Raw genomic sequence first — 22,459 nt, forward strand, 5'->3', positions numbered from 1 at the left:
TGAAGCCATCCCATGTAGACAGGCCAATGACTCCATCATTATCCAATTCCTTGAGACCAACATCCTTTCTAGATGTGGCTACCCTGAGAAGATCATTAGTGAAAATGCCACTGCCTTCAAATCAAAAAAGATGATCAATTTTTGCCATAAATTTCACATTACCTTGGGCCACTCCACAGCCTATTACCCTCAAGGTAATGGCTTGGCCGAATCATCCAACAAAAGCCTCATCAACATCATAAAGAAAGTGCTAGAAGAAAACAAGAAGAACTGGCATAAAAAGCTCACAAATGCCCTATGGGCAGACAGACTTTCAACAAAGAAATCCATTAGGATGAGCCCTTATGAGCTGGTGTATGGCATGGAGGCCAGATTTCCATCTTCCTTGGGCATTCCCATCATCAAGCTGTTACAAGAGATCCAAGCTGAACCAAATGATATTCAACGAAGAATAAACCAGACCATTCATCTTCAGCAAACAAGAGAACAGGTCTATAACAGAGCTCAAATTTTGCAAGAGAAACTCAAAAAGATGTTTGATAAGAGAGCTAAGGCTGAAGATTTATGTGTTGGCAACAAAGTTCTAAGGTGGGACTCACGAAGAGAAGAGAAGGACAAACATGTAAAATTTGATTTTTTATGGAAAGGTCCATTTGTTATCAGCGTTGTGCAGGGCAATAACACATATTTCCTCAAATCTGTAGAGGACGACATAACTGAAGAAGGCCCTGTCAATGGCTGAATGCTAAAGCATTATTATGATCCCTGTTGTTGAACACAACGCAGCTGTATTATATTTGTACATAAATACTTGTATTTTCAGCACTTTGTTTTTTTTAGCAGGCCGAATAATGGAACAGTGCAGCAGAGTTTTTTAAAGGCAGAACCAAAGCAAGTCCTCCATTCAGATCTCTGTCATTGCATTAATCACAGCAAAAGAGCAGGCAGTTCTTTCCGTCAATGGTATTAAAAGAGAAGAGGATTTTCAGTTTACATCAACACCCTTTTTCAAGACAGAATCAAGGGAAGTGCTCCAGTTTTGTTCCCCTATGTTGTGTTTATTTCAAAGGCAGGTTCTCAGGCACAGGTGCATGTAATAATAGAGCACGCAGAAGAAAGTAGGCGATGCTGCTATGGTATAAAAATTCAGTTGATGAGAATGCTGTGTTCAGGTTTCAAAGTTTCAATCATTTGACAGCCAGCACAAGGGAAGTTTCAGCCTACAGCAACAAAAGAAGATCAAGGCAGTCTGACCTGCTGTTCTTGGCTTTTCACAAGGAAAAGCCATCCCCAAGTGGAGCCACTGTTAGCCTCCTGTTGCAACAGGTGTTCATCTTTCATGATTGACAGTTGAAAGTGCCAAATATGTCATACTTTGCATGCTGCAATGCTCCATATTTCCAAAAGAGGCCAAAGAAGAGGCCATGAAAGTGTGCCAGTCTAAATGCCACTGTTGTATTCCAATTTTGATGAGTTATTCCTTTTTGAAGAATTTTCTGTTAAGGGAAGGCCAAACAACTTAATCTTGGCTTCCCTAGGTTTCAATTTCTTGTTCTAGAATGTAGAGAATGAAAATATGTCCAAACAGTTTAATCTTGGCAAATTTGTAGATAGGTAGAGAAACAAAGGAGCCCAACTGCTTAATCTGGGCCCTTGGAAGAAATAAGTGTAGATTTAGATAGGAGGACAGCAAAAAGAAAAAAGGATAATCAGGGTCTGCAAGTCCAAGTGCACCCATGCAAAAAGAAGAAAAAATGTTAGGTAAGTAGGCTGGGTAAGTAGTTTTGTGGTTGCAGAATCAAGCTAGGTGATCCATTTCATGCTTTTTAAAGCTATAACTATTCAGATCACAGGTATAAGGCAATTCCCCTTTGGAAGAGCTCAAGCGAGGCATGTCTAATTCCCCTTTCTTCTAAATCCCCAAATCACTCACTAACATCCCCTTGAGGACCTTGGGATCTGCCCAACCAGTCCTGTTATTACTTCATTTTTGTAAAATACCAAGTCAAGCTTTGACTTTCTTCAGTGAAAAGAAGCCACATTTCTTGTGTAAACTCATTTCTCCATATCCCATTCAAATCTCATGTCTAAGTTTCAGATCATAAACTTGGCATCATTCCCCTTACATTTCCATTTCACAAACTCATATTAACTTCTAATCCTATTATATAGCTCCCTGACTAAATTTTCCCATCCCTAATTGCTACAAAAACTATATAAAAACCCAAAAACAATAATATCCCCACCCCTTGGCACTATAGCCATATATTCCAAAAGTTTGGGGAAATATTAAGTCCATTTGGGACTTATATTTAACCCTTTCGCGTTTGCCCCTTGGAATCAGTTAACCTCTGGTTGAATTGATAGCCATTTGTTTCCCCCCCCCCCTCATGAACCATTTTCTATGTCACTCCGCCTTCATATTTCGTGATAGATCGGTTCAAATCATACCCATGCTGTATAAAACCCATAAAAACCCACATTAATAAAGTTTCTCCCCCGTCGTATCAAAACACATAATAAAATGTGCGCGGGCCCCGTCCCTAACCATCCGCCGCCTTATCCGTCCCGCCAGCCGTCCGATGGCCAGCGCCCGAGATCTACGGTGGGCGGGTGTTTTCATATGCCGATCCGCCGGAGGTTAACGTCCGGGGGATGGGCGGTTTCCCCGTCGTACCCCCGCCACGTGTCAGCCTCCCGGTGTGTTCGGAGGCCCCTCCCCCAATACCACCTACGCGGAAAAGCGGTGCGGGAGGAAACTGGATACCTCCTTCCACCCTCCTACGTCAGCGCCACATCATCATGACGTCATCATCCTGCATCGGCCTCCTGCCACCGTGTCCTGTGCCACGTCACTGCCACGTCGCTGCCACCGTGTCACCGCCACGTCACCCTGTCGTACTGCTGACGTCACCCTGCCACGTCACCGCCGTACTGGGACCCACCCTTTGACGTCATGCTGACTTCATCATCAAAAAGGGCACGGAGCGCGAAATCTGTAGCAACGGATGCCCGGAATGAAAAACCGAGGCAGTTTTTGAAGCGCGATTAGCGCTAATCGCGCATCGCTAAGGGAAATAGGCCAAAATGGAAGCCCTCTCATGGCTCGGCTACCAGCAAGCCTGAAATTCGCAAATGGACAGGAATTTCTTCACATAGGTTCGGAAAAGGGGCAAAGACAGTTCTAAAGGCAACAGAGGGCCAAACAGCAGCCATAAAATGTCGATGGGACAGTTTAAAGCATTCAGAAGACATTAAAGAGCCCAGGTTCAGTGAAAGTGTATCAGAGGAAGCGACGAAGACTATCAGTTAGTATTTTTGGTGGAAATCCGTATTTCCAAAGCAGGCAGACATTGAAGGCCCCCAAGCAAAGTCAAACAAAGCGGTGAAACCATTTAAGGCTCTCAAATCACAGTTAATGCACATCAGAACCACTCAAGAGCAGGGGATCAAAACCCAAAGCACAGTTATGACCAAATGCTGGCACAGGGCTCTAAGGACATCATAGTTACTCATTTTTGAGGCGGCTGCCCCTGGCGCAGCATTAGATAGATATTTTGAAGCATTTATTTCAAGCATATGTTAGGTTAAAGACACTTATTGCATCAGATCTGTCTGAGATCTGATTTTTGTAGATATTTTGCTTATAAAAACCACCCTAATTTACTGTTTAAAGGGTTGGTTGGTTGATTTGCTCCACTAGAGACTCGCTCTGTATACTTGATGTTTTCATTAATCAAAGACTGCTGAAAAGCTTGGAGGATGGACTGTCTGCTGTGTTATTAATGTTTTGAAGAATGAATATGGAATTCTTGTGCTGCAACACAACTCAATAAGTGATTTCTACCTCTATTTTCCATTGATATATGCTCATATCATACATATGTCACCATCTAAATAACAGATAGAAAGATTAGCTTAGAACTTGCTTGACTGCACTCTATGCTCAATTTCTGCTGTTTCTTTATGTTTTCCTCTGAATTGGTAATGAATATGAATTCCCTTTGGCTCATATTTCTCCTAATTCACCCATGTTTGACAGTTATCTAGGGATTCTTTACTGCTCCTAGATAGAGCTCATTCACCTTCCCTCTGTTAAGCTGAATAAGAGATTCTTAATTGCCTCTCATTCCTTAGCCTTCAATCCATCTCCATTTAGCTTGAAAGTTGTTTCATGTGTAGCTATCTTGCTCCATATTCCTCTTGTGACCAAGAAAACGCACCAGTAGTCCTACTCCATGACTCCATGCCCAATGGTTTGAACTTATCATACTATGCATTACCTCTCTACTTGAAAGCTTCATCCTTCCCACCAAAACTCAAACAAAAACCCTTGAACTCAATAACTAGCCTAAAATCATCATCAACAAAGCTAAATCATAAAGAGAGAGCCCTCTCTGATTGCAGGTGGGCTAGAACCTGCAGTCCAAAGATTGGTTTGTGGTTACCTCGGCCGTATTCCCTTGGGAGTCAAAGGGAACAACCTGAGTGATAACAGTCCGCACTGTGTTACAACCAGAACGTGCGGTCCTCTCTCAAAAGCGTGAAAAACAAAAACAATTCAAAATCTAAGGAAACTATCCAATCCCACACACATCAAGCAAAAACCAGAAACAAAGAAAAATTTTCTCAAGTCAAAGTAAAAGCAAAGGCAAAAACCAAAAATTCAAGTCCCCAGCGGAGTCGCCATTTTTGTCAGGCTGATAAATCGTTCTTGCGGACAAGACCGATCTCCCTAGTATCTATGGATATCTAGCGACAAGTAAACCAAACAAATTCTATCTTTCTCTAAATATTGCGATTTATAAATAAAAGCCAATAGATGTTTTAGGCCTACCTCGAGTCCAATGCCAGTTTGTGGAAGCCACGCTCCGTTCGTCCAAATGAGCTCCCTTTTAAAGAATTTGCAAACACAAACAGGCACACATCAAATAACACCTGCATAGCCAATATAATAAACCATATTTATCATGATGATCAAGGAATTCATGAAATAAACCATAGAAGACAATTTATTGAGAAAAATGAATCTGATTGTATTAACTTTAAACAAAGAAGAACTTTACAACCTTGGTGCCTTGATGTTGTACAAGCTCCTCCCAGGGTCCAGCAAGAATCTCCTCTACTTTGACAAGTTTCACTCTCTTCCCAAAGAGATCAAGAGGTATGTAATCTCTCCTCTCAAGCTCAATTAGAAAGTCTAAATTCCAACAACATTTACCCTAAAAAATATTCAGCTTTCAACCTCCCTAACAACCAGCCCAATGCCACATTTTATAGTGCAGAGGAAGGAAGTTACCAGGTCCACCTTCAAAGGGATAGAGTCCTCCTTCAAAGGGATAAGCTCCTCTCATCAAGGGGTTAGCTCCTTTAGTTATGGGATGCATGAACCACCTAGGAGCGAACTTGCTACCTCAAGATTCCTTCTAGAAGCGTCCAGAATTAATCCAAAGTGAGTTTTTAATAATAAACTTGCGCCTTTTTGACTTTTACAGGGGTCCGCACCCATTCCTTTAGAGACAGAGCGGGCAAGTTCGCAGGTAACATGACCAAGGGGTGCGGGACCGCAGGTAATGCTAAGACAAAGTGCGAAACCAGAGTTTTAGAGATTTTCAAGGATCTTCTCTCATTTTTCAAAGCTTGACATGAAGAGTTGAGGTTTAAGACTTGCATTGGAGGAAAGTATGAGTGGTGATAGACTCACACTGACTGCAGAATGTCATGGTGACAATATTTTGTGTAACAGTTTCGCTCGAGCCTGCAGTAGACCCTGTTTAGTGGGAGATATGCGAGATTGATTCTAGTGGTGAAAGAAGATGACGAGTAGTGGAAAAATACAGATTGAGAAATTTAATGGTCAAAGTTTTGAGTTGTTGAAACTCAAGATGGAGGATCTGTTGGTGGATAAAGATCAATGGATTGCAGTAGATCCGGGTACTAAACCAACGGGAGTGTCCGATGAAGAATGGAAGAAGTTGGATCAGAAGGCAAAGAGCACAATACGATTGTGTGCCTCAGATTCAGTATTGCTGAATGTATCAGCGGAAGCTACGACGAAGGCTTTGTGGGACAAGTTAGGGACTTTGTACCAATCTAAGTCTCTGGTGAATAAACTGTTCCTGCGGAAAAAGCTGTATAACCTGAGGATGAAAGATGGAGACTCGGTGACAGAACATCTGAACGCATTTAATACTGTGGTAAGTCAGTTAGCATCTATTGATATTAAAATTTCAAATGAAGATAAGTGCATCAGTTTGTTGTGTTCTCTACTAGATTCGTGGGATAGTCTGGGTATTGCAATAAGTAGCAATGCAACTGCCTTGCATTTTGATGAAATAGTCTCATCCTTGCTGATGGAGGAGATGAGACGGAAAAATATGGAGAGCCATAATGGTGATGCCTTGTTTGTACGAGGACGGTCCTGGAACAGAAACGAAAATAAGTCATCGAGTGGGAGATCTAAATCTAGAGGGAGATCTAAATCTCCAAGAAAAATTGTAAAGGTGGTGTGTTGGAAATGCGGAAAGGAAGGGCACTAAAAAAACGACTGTAAATCTAAAGCTCCTGAAAAATAAAAGGGATCCGATGATGCTCCTTCTGCAGAGGCGAAAACCACCTCAGATGAAGGTGGGGATGTGTACTTGGCTTCTTCAAGTACACATGTAGATCATGAGGCATGGTTGATTGACTCAGGTGCATCCTTTCACTTCACTCCCCATAGAGAGTGGTTCTGCGAGTATGAGAAATACGATGGTAGCGATGTCTTCTTAGGGGATGATAGGAAGGCTAGAATCATTGGTCACGGAAAAGTAAAGTTGAAGTTGCAAGGTGGAAGAGTTAGAACACTTCCGGGTGTTCTGCATATTCCTGCATTAGCCAGAAATATGATTTCTGTAAGCAAGTTAGATGATGCAGGTGTAAAAACAGTGTTCGAGAAGGATACCTGCAAGATGGTTCGGGGAGCACTGGTATTGATTCGGGGAGTTCGGATTGGAACTCTGTACAAGATGCAAGATAGCACTGTTGTTGATGGGTGTAATAGTTTCGTGGTTCCTGAAAGTGGAGCATAAAATCTAGTGGTCTCTGGAGAGAAGACCATGTTGTGGCATCAAAGGCTTGGACATATTGGAGAGAAGGGCCTTCAAATACTTCATGGTAAAGGTATGGTAGAAGGTATGAGTAATAACTCTCTAGATTTTGATTTCTGTGAAAATTGTGTATATTGGAAGCAGAATCGGGTGAGTTTCCCCTCTGGTGGTAAGAGGGTGAAACAGATATTAAAGCTTGTGCACAGTGATGTGTTTGGACCTGTGAAGGTTCCATCATTAGCTAAGTCTGTGTACTATGTATCATTTATAGATGACTTCATAAGGAATACATGGATATATTTCCTTAAGAAGAAATCTGAAGTCTTTGACAAGTTTAAAGAATTTAAGGCTCTAGTGGAAAACCAGACAGAGAAGAAGATAAGGGTGATGAGGACAGATAACGGTGGAGAGTTTTGCAGTAATGAATTTGAAGAATTCTGTAAGAAGTGTGGTATAGCACGGCAGAAGACTACTCCATATACACCTCAGCAAAATGAAGTTGCAGAAAGAATGAACAAGACGTTGATGGAAAGGGCAAGAAGCATGCTCAGTGGTGCCGGGTTAGGACAAGAATTCTGGGCAGAGGCGGTGGAGATAGCATGTTACTTGGTCAATAGATCACCTTCATCAACGTTGGAGGATAAAACTCCACAAGAGGTATGGACTGATAGGAAACCCTCTCTTTCACATCTGAGGGTATTTGGATGTGATGCATATGTACATGTTCCAAAGGAGAAACGAACCAAGTTGGATAGTAGATCTGAAAAGTGCATCTTTATTGGGTATAAGGATGGTTTAAAGGGTTATAAGCTTTGGAACCCGGTAACAAGGAAGGTTGTGTATAGCCGAGATGTGGTGTTCAGAGAGGTGAAAGATGTTATTAAACATGAAGTCCAACCAAAGGAACTTGAGAAGATAGAGTTTGATCTAAAGGAGGAAGAATCAGACTCTACAACAGAGAAGGAATCAAAAGACGAAGAGCCACAAACTCTGAGTGTGAGAAGATCAGTTCAAGAAAGAAGGCAGCCAGAAAGGTATAGTCCATCTGCTTTCTGTTCAAATTTTGCTTTATCTATTGCTGATGATGATCCCAGAACTGTGAAGGAAGCATTAGATTCAGAGGACGGAAAACTCTGGAAAGAGGCCATTGTTGATGAAATGGCATCTTTGCACAAAAATGAGGCTTGGGATCTAGTGGAGTTGCCGACTGGAAGGAAACCCATTGGCAGCAAATGGGTGTTCAAGAAGAAGAGAAATGCAAAAGGAAAGGTGGAGAAAGACAAAGCTCGGTTGGCAGCAAAAGGTTATTCCCAGGTGCTGGGAATTGATTTTGGTGATATTTTTTCTCCTGTTGTCAAGGTAACTTCTATTAGATTACTTTTATCTGTTGCTACTGCTTTTGATTTTGAGGTAGAATAGATGGATGTGAAGACAACATTTCTTCACGGGGACCTGGAAGAGGACATCTACATGAAGCAACCTGAAGGCTTTGCGGTGAAGGGTAAGAAAGAACTGGTATGCAAGTTAAAGAAGTCTCTGTATGGGTTAAAACAATCACCAAGGATGTGGTATCAGAAATTTGATACATTTATATGGGGACTTGGCTTCACCTGAAGCAAAGCAGATCACTGTGTGTATTTTAAATTAATTGGTGACCGTGTTATTTATCTGGTCTTGTATGTGGATGATATGTTGCTGGTTGGAAATGACAAAGAAATTATCCAGGATTTGAAGACCTATTTGTCCTCCAAATTTGACATGAAAGATCTTGGTGTTGCAAACTATATTTTGGGCATGGAAATTAAAAGAGATCGGACAAAGAGGAAGCTCTGGTTAAACTAGAGGAAGTATGTCGAGACAATATTGCAGAGGTTTAATATGCAGGATAGTAAACTAGTGAAGGTTCTTATTCCTATAGGTGTAAGGTTATCTGCTGAACAGTGTCACAAGACACAAGAAGAGGAAGAGGACATGTCCCATGTTCCATATGCAAGTGCAGTCGGTAGCCTGATGTATGCGATGGTCTGTACTAGACCAGAAATTGCACATGCAGTGGGAGTATTGAGCAGGTTTATGTCAAAACCAGGGAAGGAGCATTGGACAACAGTGAAGCAGGTTTTCGGGCATTTGCGTGGCACTAGTGATTATGGTTTGTGCTACCAAGGAAGACCAGGATTGGACAGAGTGTTGGATATTCGTGGCTTTGTTGATGTAGACTGGGCTGAAGATCTAGATCAGAGAAGATCTACAAGTGGGTATGTGTTTAACCTATTTGGAGGTGCAGTCAGTTGGATGAGTAAGAAACAATTTGTAGTGGCACTATCAACTACAGAGGCAAAATACATGGCAACCACTCATGCAAGCAAGGAAGCAGTTTGGTTGCAGAGATTGTGTTCAAGTATGGGGTTAGTACAGGGAGCTATAAGGATAGACTGTGACAGCCAAAGTGCAATTTTCTTGGAAAAGAACCCTGCATATCATTCAAAGACAAAGCACATTGATGTTCAGTATCACTTTGTGAGGGATATGATAGAAGACAAAAAGGTGTTGTTGGTAAAGGTGGACACTTTGAAGAATACTGCAGATGCATTGACAAAATCTGTGAGCTTTTATAAGTTCTCTTGGTGTAGAGAGACAATGGGCGTTGCAAGGCTGGATAAATGACTAAGCTTTCTTGTGGCCCCCTGAGGAAAGAAAACAACAAGTGGTAGAATGTTGGGTTGTGTTATATTCTTTCCACGACTAGCCCACGTAGTTAACCGGGGGGTTAGATGGGGGGCGGAGCCCCCCGTTCGTTGCACCGATTGCGTAGCGGGGGGGTCACAAGGGGTTTGAGGGATGCAGGTAACCCCAAAATTTTGGTTTTGGACCCTATGTTAGGTTGGGCGGACCCACCTATGGTTTTGTGCATGATTTTCGCACATGGTTTTGGACGCGATGGTTTTCGGTCTATGGTTTTGGACGCGATGGTTTTTAGTCCATGGTATTGGATGCTTCAGCATGTATAAATATGTATTGTAACATTGAAAGGAACATAATGAAAAATCAAGCTGGTAGTCCCGGTTTTGGGATCCAGGGGAAAATCTCTGTGTATATGTGTTTTATGTGTTATGCTCTCGCATTGTTTATTTTATGTGTTTTAGAATTTGTATGCAGGTAATTTCTGTATGGGGTTAAAACCTACAATTTTAAAACTTCATTTTCCACCTTATTCTCATTTTCCTTTCGAAACATTAATATAAACATCACAATAAAAAACTCCAAGATGTTTAAAAGAGGGTTTTTAACTAGTCCATGCCTCATGCAAAGTTTTTTCAACCAACACAGTTATATGTAATCAATTTACCAATTAACATGCAATATCCCTTGCCTCTACCCATGATTCCTATGATAAAATCTGCATCGCATATTTCTTGCCTTTTCTATCAACATCCTATTCATTCTTTTTGCAACTCCATTATGTTGAGGTGTGTTTGGAGTAGCCTTTTGGCTTGCTATTTTGCACTTCTTACAGAAATCCTCAAACTAATTTTAATAGAACTCTCCACCATTATCTATCCTCAACATCTTTATGTTCTTCTTTCTCTAGTTCTTTATAAGAGCCTTCAACTCTTTTAATTGATTGAAAACCTCATTTATTTCAGAGGAAATAGATCCATGTGTTCCTTAAGAAATCATATATGAATGAAACACAGTAGATAAGTTTACTCAATGATGAAAATAATATAGGTCCAAACACATCACTATGTACCAACTCTTATATTCCTTTTGCTCTTGTGGCTCCATATAAGAATCTTACCCAATTCTCTTTAACACACATACAATGCCAGTAGAAAATCAAAATCCAATAAACAGCTAGACATACCTTCACTCATACCTTCAACATGTAATTCTAAAAGACACTTCTCTCTAATATTCCATAGTCCTTGATTCCATAGTATCATCTTCTCTCTAAGGATAGTAGGTGTTGTGTCTTCATCATTGCCACCCTCAAGAATAACAAAACTATTACATGCATCACTAATGGTGCTTCCCAATAGCTTGTACAAAGTTACAATCTGAACTTAAATGCCATCAACATCATTGTCCTCAAACTATCTTGCACATATTCTTTTCAAATATAATAAGCACACCTGCATCTCCCATCTTACTTACAAACATCACCTTTGCCCAAATATGGAGTGTGTAGAACCCTAGGAGAGTTCCAATCCTTCCAGTGGCAACTTCACTCTTCCACGTCCTATGATTTTGGTTGTCTCATAAGAAAATATCACCATCATTGTACTTTTCATATTCACAAAACCACTTATCACAAGGATTCATACAAAAAGGAGCACCTAAGTCGATTATCCATACATTGTGATATGAATGTGTACTTATAGATGCTGAGTAAACATTGCTTCCTTCCATGGATGTTTTTTCTTATGTGGAAGTGGCTTCATTTAGATCCCTTACTTTATCAACATTTTGTTTGTTTGTTTGTCAAGTTGTCTGTGTCCTCTAGAGATGACTATAGGCTTAACCTTTGGCTTGAGAAACCACAACCCAAGGGCATCTAAGCTGTCAAAATCACCCAAAGATTGCACCCATTTTGGGCCACACCAGCCCTTAACATGACAAGATTTTTTCCCATGGAGTTTCAAATTGTCGACCTTCACATCACAGACTGACTTAATAATACACCCCATCACCATCGTGGCCCCCTTACTTCATCAACATTCTTAAATTTACAATATTTCTTATAATGCCCAACTTTACTACATTCCAACATTTCCTTGATGATTGTTGTAGGGATTTAGATCCACGACACGAATATTTATTTTCCTCTATTGGGGATGACCTCTTATGGATAAAACATCCTTGGGCATGCCTTTGCATGAATTTTCTCCTCATTTCCTCTAGTAACAAGGATGTAACTATATCCTCAAATTTAAATTTGGATTGAGTAGTACTACCAATTGCTACAACTAGATTATTCCAAGAGTCTAACAAAGAGCATAACTAAGCAATACACTTATCTTCTTCCTCCATCTTAGTATCAATAGAAACAAGTTGCATTTTTTTCCCATGAGAAATATCTTTATATTCTATATGAGGAATATACATGTTTCGGTTCTCAAGGGATTGCTCAGACTCAACAATAAGGCTCGAAGCCATTTCAACAAAGCTCATCATGTCGCTTACAAGAATTGAACCTAGGGGCGAAGGATAACAATCATTCCTCCCAACTAACCAAGATAAACCCGATTGACATGAACAAGTTGACTTACTAGAACATTAAAGGAATTTAGATTCTTCACCATGGAGTTGTCATCGTCCATCTTATGATGATACAACTTCTTTCAAAGGAACAACTTGTTTACTAGGGATTCAGAGCCAAACTTAGAGCCTAACTGAGAGCCACATCTCTCTCTATCTAACTTCATTATTCACAATACAATATTTAAGTACTCCATGACATCCCAAATCTTATTTAGTAATTCCTTAACTATAATTAATTTTCAATAGGCCAAAAAACTATTGCCCCATAAAACATGAAACATACAAAAAATAGACCCAAAATATTTATGTCAAGGATAAAACCTTTTGGAGACCCTTTGCTCTAGGAAGAGACTAACTCTAATAGCAAAAGGTATAACACATGTTTAACATTATAACTATTGTCTTAGTTGCATTTTGATTGCTCATGCTACATTGGATTTGTTTGCTTGAGACCCATACAACTAGGCCCCAACATTCACACACTTATTTTCTACAGTTCCAAATGTTAACAATGGATGTAAAACATTTAGTGTTTTTAACATTCCTTTTTAGAGTAATTTAGGGTTTCAAGGGTTCCTCTCCATTGAGTACCTCAACCTAGTCAATTGTTGCCCTTTTCCATGGGCACATAGAACAATTGGCCCCTTTGTGCATATTTGTGTTCTTCTTTTCACTTTTCTTTAATACAATCTCATGATATCCTATCTTTGTCCTTCTTTATAAAATAAAAGGTATTCTAACTATTGGCAAAAAAATATAAATGATATTCTAATGTTTGAAAAAAATAATGAATGAATTAAACATATCACTAAAGGATTCAAAATGAATTACAACCATGTTGGTTGGTTTTAACATCCATTTAATATTAGAGCCAAACTTTCTAGAAGGATAAAACCATTAGAGAAGTCAAAATTGAAAGTATTATCTTCAAAAGGTTGTCTATGTATGTCGCCCCCAAATATGAGATGGTGGTGGTGGGTTGGGGGAGGGGGGGCTAGGGGTGCACTCATTAGATTGAACCTCATGACATCTAAAAAGCCTATCTCCTTCAAAACAAGAATTTCTTGCCCACATTTAGCATTGGCGTAAAGGCATTTGGCCTTAGAGCTTATAAGCTCCTCGACCATTAATCCTGAAAAAAACTTGAGAAAACCTCCATCTTTCACCCCCTCTCCTTCATTGTATAGAGCTTCATGAGATTCATGTTCATTGTCTTGTTTAGTTTTAGCTAAATGTCATCCTCTTGGGACTTGAATACACGATGTGGAGGATATGGTTCTAACACGTTGCTATCAAAAGGGTTCAACTCCTACACTGTATACATGAAACATTCACATTGATCACCATAGCTGCCTTTTTTGCCTTAAAGCTTATAAGCTCCTCGACCATTAAGCCTGAAACAAACTTGAGAAAACCTCCATCTTTCACCCCCTCTCCTTCATTGTATAGAGCTTCACAAGGTTCATGGTCATTGTCTTGTTTAGTTTTAGCTAAATGTAATCCTCTTTGGACTTGAATACACGATGTGGAGGATAGGGTTCTAACCCGTTGTTATCAAAAGAGTTCAACTCCTACACTGTATACATGAAACATTCACATTGATCACCATAGCTACCTTCTTGTAAGATAATGTAGACAAAGTGCATTAGCATAATTACCACACCAAATGCCATCATTCAAGATAGCAACCTCCTTTTTTTATTTATGAAAATGCTTTGAATTAAAGGTCTCACTTTGATGACTTACACCATAAAATTGCAACTTCATTATAGAAATGGCATGTGGATAAACTTTGATCTCACGACTCAGTGCAACAATGCCAAATAAATAGATAACTTTATTTTGCATTCATATATATATATATGTCCAATTTTAAGGTCACGACCAAGCCAGACACTAAATTGGTGTATGAAACCCCTTGTTTGTGGGACAAGGGACCCACCTCCGCGCAACAATTTGACTGCTAAGTTTATGAAGGCATACATACTCTACCCCCTTCTGGTTTTGAACCTGTGACCTCTTAAGAGGAAACACATGCTCTTAACCATTAGGCCTACTCAAGATGTATCTAAAAAACAATATAATTTCTTTGCACATTAAAGAATATAATGTTCCTCCATTTACCACTATCAAACTAATTGAGAAAATAGAGACAACAACCTTGTTGTAGGTTGGTACTAAACCAACCTAGATCCATCTTAAACTTCGATTTATCAAGCACCAAGAGAGATCAAATATCTTAATTTGTATATTTTTTAATCATCTAATCTCATGTTATGTATTGTTTCCTTTGTATTAAAACAATTATAAATTAACAAATTTGATTTATATCTATGCTTGATAGATTAGAGTTTAAGATGAATCTATGCTAATTTTGTTTGTTTTCTAGGTTATGTGAGTCCCAAGATGACTGACACGCCTAACCCGTGGCTTGAGTAGCCATGACCTAGGGGCATCTATGCCGTCAAAATCACCCAGAGATCGCACCCCGCTTGGGCCACACTAGCCCTTAACATGGCTGGATTTTTGCCCACGAGGTTTTGAATCAATGACCTCTACGTCCCGTGAGCAAATCCAATCTCTCTCTCTCTCTCTCTCTCTTCCCATGAAAAAAATCGATAGTCCTTTAAATAAATAAATAAATAAATAAATAAATATATATATATATATATATATATATATATATATATATATATATATATATATATATATATATATATATATATATCTATATATATATATATATATATAATCTTATATTATTTAAAATGTAATTGTCTTTGGCCCATGGGGCGTAGAATAGACGGTGACAAGGCGTTTTGTTAAGGCACTTCGTGGTATAAAAGTCATTGGTTCAAAACTTTGTGGGCAAAAATCGAGCCATGCTAAGGGTTGGTGTGACCTAGGTCGACTGTGATCCCTGGGTGATTTTGGTGCCCTTGGGTTGCGGCTATTCAAGCAATAGGTTAGGCGTGCTAGTCATCTCAAGACTCATATACCTTAACAAACAAAAAAAAATTGAGAGAATTAAAACTATAATCTCTTAATAACAAAGATGCTTCAACAACATAAACTCGTCCAACTAAACTAACTCTCAAAATTTTCAAATATAAATACAATTTATTTTTTCTCCTTCAAACACAACCCTCTACATAAATCACATCACATTGTCTATTTTGGACTCTCAAAATTTTCAAATACAAATACAATTTTTTTTTCCTCCTTCAAACACAACGCTCTACATAAATCACATTGTCTATTTTTGGCAATATATAAAATCATAAATCACATTGTCTATTTTGGGCAATATATAAAATCATGTCAAACTCTGTCGACGGTATATAGTTTAATTTCAGGCCATACGGTTTGAAAGACAAACGTAAGGGCTTATACAGCAAATCGACTTCTGGTTGACAATTAAATATCTAAAAATATTATACACGAGGGGAAGAACTGAGCGTTTACGAGGGGAGAAGAGTTTATGTGCAATGAAATCATAATTTGTTTATGTGAAACAAAATCCATTACAGTGATATTCTAACAAAAGGGTTTGTGTGCAAGCCGCTCACTGTGAAATCGTTTTCAGTTGGGCGTAAACAAAAATTTCATTCTCCCAGCGTCTTCCCAACTCTCACACAAGCTGCTTTGCTGATTGTGAAATCGTATTCAGTTGGGCATAAACAAAAGATTCCATTCTACCAGCGTCTTCCCAACTCTCACACAGCAATTTCAAATATTCCTCCTTCGTTCGCGGAGCTTGAGAACTAGAGTTCCTCCTCACAATGGCGAAGAAGAAAAATGGATCGAAGAAGAAGAAGAAGATTCGAACCCTCGCCCCGGAAGCTGTGGCATTGAAGGCAAAGGCTACTGGTTCAGGCCAGAACCTGTTCGAGACCATGTGGACGCGGAAAAAATTCGACCTCTTGGGCAAAAAACAGAAAAGCCAAGGGCAACGCGTGGGCTTGGCCCGTTCAAGAGCCATAGAAAAGGTATGCGAATATACCCTCTTACATATCCTGTATTTGAACTTACTCCGTCTATTTGAATAACTAGATATTGTAAAAAACTAACAGTTCGTGACAATAGCAGGAAGGGTAAGGTTGAAAACGCTTTGATCCTATTTTTTGTCCTTCTTTTTTTAAGCCTGCCCCAAGCCCATTTTAAGGCTTTAATTGTACTATTGAAAATAATTTGTAAATACTAATAGCAGGATTTTGATTTCAAACCAGACGCTTCTTCTTCCACTTCTTCATTTAAGAAGTGATGTAGAAACCTGCCCTGAGGGGCCGAATCACATAACAACGACTTCCTTCAGCTAAGGTGCCGCGGGACTTTCACCCAGCCTTATCCCTTTGGAGCTCATCTTCCTCTTCTTAATTTAAGAAGTGATTTAGAAACCTGCCCTGAGGGGTCGAATCACATAACAACGACTTCCTTTAGCTAAGGTGCCGCGGGACTTCCACCTAGCCCTATCCCTTTGGAGCTCATGCCATTAAAATGGGGCAAGCCACGAATGGAACCCTGTTGAAAGACTTAATACTCTGTTGACCTTACAAGTGAGTCCATGCTGTGTTGGTCAAATTGTGTGTGTGTATCGCGCCATCTTACTATCAAATGTAAGCACTCTTCATATTTGGCATTTTTAGAAAAAGGGCTAGTACGGCAGCCACCGTTAGGACAAGCTGCTGGCAGTAAATGGCATAAACACTACCAAAATTGTCCTAGCTTATGTTTAAAATCTAAAGTGTCACATGACAAAAGGTTAACATTCAATTAATAAAAATTGGCATAAAGGCGAGCATGATGTAGCTGCAGTATTATAGAACCAAAAGATCGTGCTTCAACTGGTATTATACCCATGGTAGGGAAACTGGCTAATTTGAAAAGGATATTAACGTTTTTGTTTGATCATACCACTATTATAGATATTATTTTGTTTATATCCCCTTTTTTTGATTTTGCAAGCCCTTAAGATGATTTAACTCCCTTACTTGGTGGAATCGAATTATCATGTACATCATCCTTTACCTCAGGGTTTAAAAACGGTCTGCCTATAAGGGATTTGTCTTAGACCACCAAAGCAGACCCAACTAATTAATCTATTCTCGTATGAGATTCAAACGCATTACAGAACTGATCTAGCTAGAGTGACTATAGGCACTGTATGCAAAAGTGAGTTTTTCTAAGAGAAGATACAAAGTTATTGGACTGCACCCTTATAGACTTGACCTATCTTATTTAAAAAAATTGTTACAAAGATTAAAGACACGTAGTGGGGGATTTCATAGATCTGCTAGGTGGTTTGCAGGAGTGGAATTGTCCTGAATCAGTCTTCATCATTATCAAATTGCATAGTATGTACATACTACACACAAGATGAAGGAGATATGAGAATGGTTGGAGTATGAAGGTGTTGCAGAATGACAAAGGAGGTGAACATGAATCAAATGATTTATCATTTTTGCAATAAAGTTACCAAATCATTAATAAACAACGATTTACACAGCACAAAAAATAGTGTAGCCAAGTAGATTAGTAGGTCCACTATGGCCTGATGCATGTTGAAATGATATCATTTCAGTAATCAATTTTGGGAGGAAGCAAAGAAAACACAGAGAAGAAGAGGAAGAGGAAGAGGAAGAGAAAGAGGAAGAAGAGAAAGTGGAAGTTGTGTCTGAAGAACAACGGAGTAGCAGTGCAGAGAAAAGGCTAAAGTGGTATTATAAAATTGTGCAATATGCAAGACCATGTGAGCTACAATGTGAAGAAAGTAGAACAGGATCAAGATCGGAATATCAGTTAAATCTTGCTTTATTGAGTGAATTTATAAACACACATGATCCTGTTTCCTTTGAAGAAGCTAATGAAAGTCATGTTTGGAAAGTGGAATATGATGCTTAATGCAAAACAAAACTTGGGAATTGGTTGAGCTACCATCAATTAAAATGCGAATAGTTGCAAGTGGATGTACCAAACAAAGTTCAAAGCAGATGGATCAATTAATAGAGTACAAGTTCAGGCTTGTTGCAAAAGGATACACACAACAACAGGGTGTGGATTATGAGGACACTGTTATGCCTACAACTAAATTCATGGCCATATGGTTGTTGTTTGTCAAATTTTGGTGGAAAGTCTGCCAAATAGATATAGAAAGTTTTCAAAGGAGATCTAGAGCAAAAGGGTTATATATGGTGAAGCCACAAGGATTTGTTGTCCAAGGTAAAGAAAATTTGGCTTGCAAGTTTGTGAAAGCTTTTTAATATTTATGTTTTGAAGGAAGTCTCTGAAGTTTGTTCAGTAAAGATTAATTAACAATTTGGATCTAGTGGCTTGAAAATAAATTTATATATTAAAGCAAAAGACAAAAAGACAACAATGGAAGTGTTGGTCTGTTGAATCGAAAGATTTTAAGTTGGAATCTGTAAATGACACTATGCATTGTCATCTTGTACGGAGTTTCATTTGTCTTACAACATGTAGACCAGATAAACTTTGCAGTTCCTATGTTGTTAAGGTGTTTTAACTGTCCCATGATGGTACATTGGAATACAAACAAAAATCTGTTGAGGTATATCAATGCACTTTGCATTTTGGAGTTGCATATTAAAAGAATAAAAAAATCACTTTAAGTGGATTTACATATGCAGATTTAATGCTTTTAACCTTGGAAGTGGTGTAAGCTTTTGGTGAAGTAAAATATATTTTCTATTTTTCTTTCATCAGGTAAAGCAGAATATAAAACAATTGTTGGAGCAGCTTTTGAAATAGTTCTCTTTTCAAATATCAACTGATTTGAAGTTAAAACAAAAGCAACCAATAACTTTGCTATGTGACAATCAAAGCGCCATAAAATTGACAAAAAAACTAGTATTCAGATTCTTTTAAAAAACAAACCACTGAGATGTAACCTCACCACCACAACAGGGAACAGGTGCAAAATAAAGAGATAGAGTTGGGCTTTTCAAGGAGACATGACCAAATTGCAAATATTCTACAAAGGCACTCAACAAAGAAAAGTTTGCAAATTTTAGGAACCTGTATGAATCATAGATAACAAAATAGACATTCAGGAGGGGTGCTAGACAAATATCTATGTAATGTTTATTTTAATTTTATATAAGGTTTAGGGGTCATTGGCAGGTGTATTTTAACTGCTAGGACAATGTAAAAAAGTCATAATCACATGAATTGTTCCTTATGGGATAATGAATGAATGCTCCCTCATAGATGTTTTCTATGTTTGTCAATATTTAAATACATCATTAAATTTCCTTCCATCTATTTGGTTATGTTTGTACGATTTTGTAACATCTTCCTAATTAAATATGGGATCATAAAAAATTTAATTTCAAATAAGGTCAACATTAAAATGAATTTTATGGTGGGAGGTTGTTGTTCATTGTTGAGATTCACAAGAGATAGTGAAAGACTAGAATAAAACTAACACAAAGCTCAAATTTATGCAATATAGAGAAGCATAAACTAGCACTGGGGGAACACAACATTGGAGAGAAATCAGGCAAGAGGAACACAACTTTTGAGAGGGTGATCTCAAGAACAAGTATGTTGGAGAGAGAATTAAACCCATGTACAATAGAGCACAATATAGAAGACCTTAGGCAAATCACTTTATTGAGTATGAAAATGAATCACATGATGATAAATCACAAATCAATTTTGGGTATATATACACTACTTAAGAGGTAGGGTGCTTTCCCAAGAGGGTTAATGAGCCTATGTATAGATGGTCAACTTAACCAAACCGATAAATATATGAGGATTGCAATATAAGTTTGATTGTGGCCGAAAGTGAAGCTTAGACCATTTTCAACGCTCTTGCTTAAGTTGGATAGGGTGATGGAAAAAAAATGACGAATGCAAATGAGAGTGGGTGTATAAATACCCAACTCAGTATAAGATCAATGGCGACCATAATGAGAGTGGATGTAGAAATGCCCAACTTGATATAAGGTTAGTTGTGGAAATGGGAGTGGGTGTGGAGATGACTAACTTGATATAAGGTTAGTTGTGCAAATGAGAGTGGGTGTGGAGATGGCTAACTTGATATAAGGTTAGTTGTGGAAATGAGAGTGGGTCTACATATACCCAATTCTATATGAGGTTGAAAGTGGTCGAAGGGTATAGTGGGAGCATAAATACCAACTCAATATGTTGTTGGTCATGGTAATAAATGAAGAATACATCCTATTTTCTATGCATCCTTCCTAATTTGACCAAGGGGCCATAGAGAGAAGGCATCACATCACAAGATTCACCTCCCCTCCTCAACGTCGAACATGGGCATCATAGAGAACACATTACATATTATCCCCCCTGGAACACCATGTCCCTCACACCAATACGTTTGGACAAGTTGGTGAAGATGGCCTCTAGCAAGAGCTATAGAAGTGCTGAGAAATATAGCTTGAGTAGGAGCTTCTTGTAGAGGTTAGGTGTAAATGTGCAAGAAGTAGTTCAAGACAACTTCTAGTTACCACTTAGTAAAAGTGGGAAATGATACCATATTATAATTGCACTTAAATGAATAAAAGTGAAAGTCAAATTTCCTATATTCTTCTAGTCTTAGAAATCTAAATTGAATATTCTGTATATTCTAGAATATTAGTGAGATAGATTTGTTCTAATCTTAGTCATACACCTCATTGTTGAGATAAGTTAGTTGTTAGAATTAAGGAGATTAGTTGCTAAGATATAGAAAATTAATATCTAGGGTTGAGGAGATAATTTAGCTTTGTCAAAACATAAATAGGACAAGATGGAGAAGTTGAAACACACATGGGAACACTTGAGAGAGGTAGAGACCAAGGGAAGAAGAGTGCATTTGAGGGGGAAAAGTGTAGATCCGTTTTAGTAAACAACAAGAGGGAATCTGTACAACAACAACATTGTACAGTTGTACAATAGTAGTTGTCGCCTTCTTTCTTCAATAGAGCCATACTTTTGTAACTCTGTTGGAAAATTGATTAGGGCAACATAGTAATTCATCTTTTCCTTACTTTGACGTTATTTGTGACATTATATTATCCTTCTTTTGTTTATGCTTATGTTCTCATCATCAAATAAATGCCAAAAAAAACAATAAAGATCAGATGAACAAAAGATTAAGGCTTCAAGCCAGGGCAAAACCCCTCCAAGGGGAAAACCTAAAAGAAGTTCTCTTCTTATAAAATCAGTTTCAAAGGAGACTTCCAAGACCAAACCCTAGACCAGGGCTCCCACCAGGACCAAGTCAACCAACTTGCCTTTCCACACAAGGTCTTCAAACATAGCAAAGCAAAATCTCTCCAAGAAGAGGCTCTTCTAGCCTTTCAGTCTTACAAACAAAGTTTGTTATCTCCTCTTGTAATTCGGACCTGAGGAAACCCTAGAAGAACCTAAGGACTTCACTCATGGAAGCAAAGATGAACAAATTTCAGATCTTTAATACCTTCTAGGGCATAATTGCTTCTTCGCTAGGCCCATCTAGCCTCTTTCGCATCCTTCTCTAGTTGTAGACCTTATCCAAATGAAGTGTGCTTATGTGTGTCTCAATGGAGGTCGAAGTCCTTCCTTATATAGCCTTCCAAGTGGCTCTTTAAGCCCACTCTAGGCCAACTTTAGCTGGCTGGCTGACTTGTTCTTGGGAGCCCTCTAGACACTTCCAAATACAAAATAATATTTCTTTTTCTTGATACAAGTGTCCGCAAGGGTCTTTTACAAAGTGACAATGACTCTTGACTCATGACAAACCCTAGGAGCATTCAATGGATGCTTGACCTAATGACAAAATGACTTGAGCATGAAACCCATGCTTTACATAAATCATTTTCTTTTGATCTTTACATCATTTTTCTTTCTTCTTTTGATAGATACATAAGAATTACATCATGACATGAGTCAAATGACAATTATGAAGACCGAAACTAGTTACATTCTTCAACAACTTCTATTTCAATAGGTTATACTTATCTGTTGAGAAGTGTTTTGTTTGTTAAATATTGTAGCTTGGACAAATGTTCTAGCCTTGAGAGCTGTCATTGAGGCTAAGAACACAGAGGAATTTATTATCTCCAAGCCCATGTAATTTTCCTAAGTTTAACCTAGGGAAA

General features: G+C 38.6%; 1 protein-coding gene across 2 annotated transcripts in view; it reads left to right on the forward strand.

The window, feature by feature from the left end:
• The first annotated feature begins 15,938 nt into the window (after window positions 1-15,938).
• The window catches only part of LOC149231700 (uncharacterized), a 192,150-nt gene continuing 185,629 nt past the window's right edge, over window positions 15,939-22,459 (forward strand). For both annotated transcript variants that reach the window (XM_089379260.1, XM_089379261.1), the window contains exon 1: window positions 15,939-16,339. In XM_089379260.1, the coding sequence (XP_089235386.1) occupies window positions 16,133-16,339 (207 nt within the window). In that variant the 5' untranslated portion in view covers window positions 15,939-16,132. The remainder of the gene's footprint in view (window positions 16,340-22,459) is intronic.

The sequence above is a fragment of the Pinus tabuliformis genome, chromosome J, assembly GCF_031772625.1.
Source record: "Pinus tabuliformis cultivar Carrire ecotype Pingquan chromosome J, CPIR1, whole genome shotgun sequence".
Taxonomy (NCBI): Eukaryota; Viridiplantae; Streptophyta; class Pinopsida; order Pinales; family Pinaceae; genus Pinus; species Pinus tabuliformis.